General features: G+C 33.2%; 1 protein-coding gene across 1 annotated transcript; it reads right to left on the reverse strand.

Annotated features, from left to right (window-relative positions):
• Positions 1-583: 583 nt before the first annotated feature.
• LOC131607717 (tetrahydroberberine oxidase-like) lies at positions 584-2,586 on the reverse strand. Its single transcript, XM_058879686.1, has one exon. It carries the CDS (start codon positions 2,474-2,476, stop codon positions 860-862), a length of 1,617 nt encoding a protein of 538 aa, XP_058735669.1. The 5' UTR covers positions 2,477-2,586; the 3' UTR covers positions 584-859.
• Positions 2,587-3,584: the final 998 nt, after the last annotated feature.

Genomic DNA, 3,584 nt, shown 5'->3' on the forward strand with positions numbered 1-3,584 from the left:
ATAATAACTCTTTATTATATTATTTGAACTGTATTTTTTATAACTTATAGAAAACAAAACAAAATTTAAACCAATCTCTATTTTATATTTTTGTTATATATTTTGTTAGACAAAATTGTTTTAATTAATACAATTTAAACACGTGCCTTGCACGGGTATACAGACTAGTATATAATAAATCAATATAATAATAATAATAACGAACAAGGTCAAATATGAAACAAGTTTTGGCTATGCTTATTTTGATGGCTAAATCCAGTATGGGAGATTCAAATGAGAACTTTAGTTATTATGAGAACTGAAACTTTTTAAAAACAATCATACGATTTAAAATCAATGTCTTAGAAATGGTCATATGATACAGGTGATTTTAACAAATGGAAATGAATTCTATGAATTAAACATATGGAACTTCAAAGTACAAAGTAACTAAAACCTAACAATATGAATAGAGTGGGGGAAAATTGGGATATGAAACTACTCAATTGGAATATAGGTCAGATTCGCTTTGGGTTTCACCTAATATAAGTGTAATTGTAATTTGATTGTGTCTTCTAATCTTCCATCGAGTGAACTCATAAAAAAATGGAGATTGTTGAGATTTCCTAATGAAGCTTACACAACTCTTTAAATTTTCATTTAAAAAAAAAAATACACATACAATAGAGAAACATCACAACAGCTAAAGAAATTCTACAATTAGCCTGTTTGGTTTGGCTTTTCAGCCACCAAACGTACGTCCAAGAGCCTTTCAAACGTGAATTTTAAAAGCTACAAAAGGTAGCTTCATGGCAAACGTGAAAATGTACTGTGATTTTGGAAGAAGCCACCGCTAAAAGAGAAATCACGGCAAGAAATTCTATTTGCCTCTCTTGGTAAAAAGAGAAGGTATACTTTGTTCATTTCTAAAGAAATTTAGAGGATCAACTTTTGTCTTCACTTTTGCCAATCTTTTGAAGTTGTTTTTGAAGTACTTAACACCCCAAACACTAGCTTGCTTATAGCTTGTGTATCCCTTAATGTTATTCACTCCAATATCAAGGTCTCTATAATTGATATATGCACCTCTTGGAGACTTTGAAACAAAAGGTTCCATATAACTATAAAGTTTTCTAATCCAATCAAATTTCATTTTTTCCACCTCATGCCAATGTGCTGAGTACTGAATTTGGTATAAATTTCCATTTCTATGTGGAAATGGAATTTCATATTCTGAAATATGATCCATTATGCCACCATAAGGAAAAAGATACATGAATGCATCTTTGGCACCATCTTCATGAAACATAGGCCATATTCCTTCTAATCCATTTTCAGAAATGGGAGCTTTCACAAAATCTGATTTTACTTTGAAAATATCCTTTGAAGCTTGTGTTCTATTGAGCAACACTTCATGTGATTCTCCTTTAGGAAATCCATAAAGGTTAAGAACTGACTCAATCCAACTCATCTCACTACAATCTTCTCTAACCAAACCAAGTTCTGGAAACTTCTCTTGCATCAAGGGAATGAGTTTATCTACACCACCAAGAAACAAGGATTGAAATAAAGCTTGAACTGTTGTTGACTTTGACTTTGACTTTGAATTTACTCTTTGCAAGATAACACCAATATACATGTTTTCATCAATTTTGCTTGCCACATATTGCCACTTGTGGACAAGCTTTGTTGCATTTTGTTCCAATGTTCTTGGAACATTAAACACTGTCACAATTGATGGAACTTGAACAAGCTTTATCTTCCATGAAATTATAACACCAAAACTTGCTCCTCCACCACCTCTAATAGCCCAAAACAGATCCTCACCCATTGCTTCTCTGTCAAGAAACCTACCCTTCACATCAATTATCTGAGCATCAATTACATTATCAGCTGCAAGACCGAATTTACGCACCACGGTTCCATATCCGCCGCCACTTATATGTCCACCAACACCTATTGTAGGACAAACTCCAGCAGGAAAACCAAGATTTCGGCTTTTTCGACTAATTTTATAGTATAGCTCACCGATTGTTGCACCAGATTGAACCCAAGCAGATCTGTTTTCTACATCTATCTCAATCTCTCTAAAGTTTGTGAGATCAATTATGACAAATGGAACTTCAGAAACATAGGAACGACCCTCGAAATCATGGCCGCCGCTTCGTATTCGAACCTGTAAGCCATGGTTTTGGGAACAGGCTATGATGGTTTGAATATGTGAAACTTCTTGAGGTGTGATGATTACAAGGGGTTTAGGTGTTGTGTGTGTTGCAAATCTGAGATTTTGAGTTGAAAACTGAAGTATTGATGAGTAAGAGGAATTGGTTTTTGTGTACACAAGTTTAGAGATTGAAGAAGTGGAGTTATGTGAATAACTATAGAGACATTGAAGGAAATTATCTTCATGAGTACTAGTAGAATAAACTGCAGAAGATGTATATGAAAATAAAACTGCTATTAGTACAATAGTAAAAAATGAGCTTAGAGGAATCATTTTCTGCTAGTGATTCTGTATATATGATGCTGCAAAATTTATAAATGAAATTCTGATAGTAGTGTAGAGATAGAGAATAGGTTAACTAAAGTGTGCTGATTAAAATTTTCTGTCAGATAAGCATGTTACACTAGCTTCAATTTTGAATCATGATTAAACAAACATATAGCAGGTATGAGTTGTTTTCAACTTTCTCAAAACAGGTAGGGACACCATTCCAAAAGTTGCATTGAAAAAGCTGATGAATGATTGTGCTATCTCATTATTTGATTTGATTATTGATCATGTTTGATACTTCGATACATTTTCATTTAAAAATGAAAATGGGGAACAATCTGATGTGTAAAGGCTATAATTCACGTTTATTTTCAGTTAGTATGAAGGTATATATTTGTACAATCAACAAGGATGGATCAACGCTATTCCAAAGCGTAGTTGTTTGACTAGAAATGAGACAAGGAAATCAAAACCGATAATTATGATGAATGAAGTATTCGGATGACTAATAGGAAATTGGTGATATGCTGAGAAATTGGTGATTTGCTGATGGAATCTGCCACATAATCTCCCCAGCACGATGATGAGAGTATGCAATAGGCGAATATGAGGTATATCCGTAAGGTTAATATTCTACATCTAAGTCAATGAGGTTAAATGTTAGAATGAATGAATAGTATGTTGATGTGGGAATATGAGCTACTCGGCTTTAAACGGGCCGGTCCATGCGGGCCTCGGATTTTTCAGAGTCGAGTCTAAAATATCAATTTTTAAATGGGCTTTAGTTTTACTATCCAGGCCCAGCTTTGTCTAGGCTGCGGGCTACCCGGCCATAAACTGGCCCATTTCTAAAAAAATTAAAATTCTCTCTTTCATTTCATAAGTTACCATGCAATGCAATAAGTTAACAGTTAAATTATAAAACAACACATTAACTTAATTCAAAGTATCCAAAATACATCAAAAATCATCTAATGTAGCACTCAAAAATTAAATAATTTGTTCCAACAAATTTTAAGTTACAAAATATTCATGATAACACAAAATATTCATGATAACACAAAATAACTTTGTTCCTTCCAAGATAACACAAATTCAAATAGTCGTAACT

The sequence above is a fragment of the Vicia villosa genome, linkage group LG5, assembly GCF_029867415.1.
Source record: "Vicia villosa cultivar HV-30 ecotype Madison, WI linkage group LG5, Vvil1.0, whole genome shotgun sequence".
Lineage (NCBI taxonomy): Eukaryota > Viridiplantae > Streptophyta > Magnoliopsida > Fabales > Fabaceae > Vicia > Vicia villosa.

Coding starts and splice junctions, on each gene's coding strand:
- LOC131607717 (XM_058879686.1), bottom strand. CDS start 2,476: ATGATTCCTCTAAGCTCATTTTTTACTATTGTACTAATAGCAGTTTTA.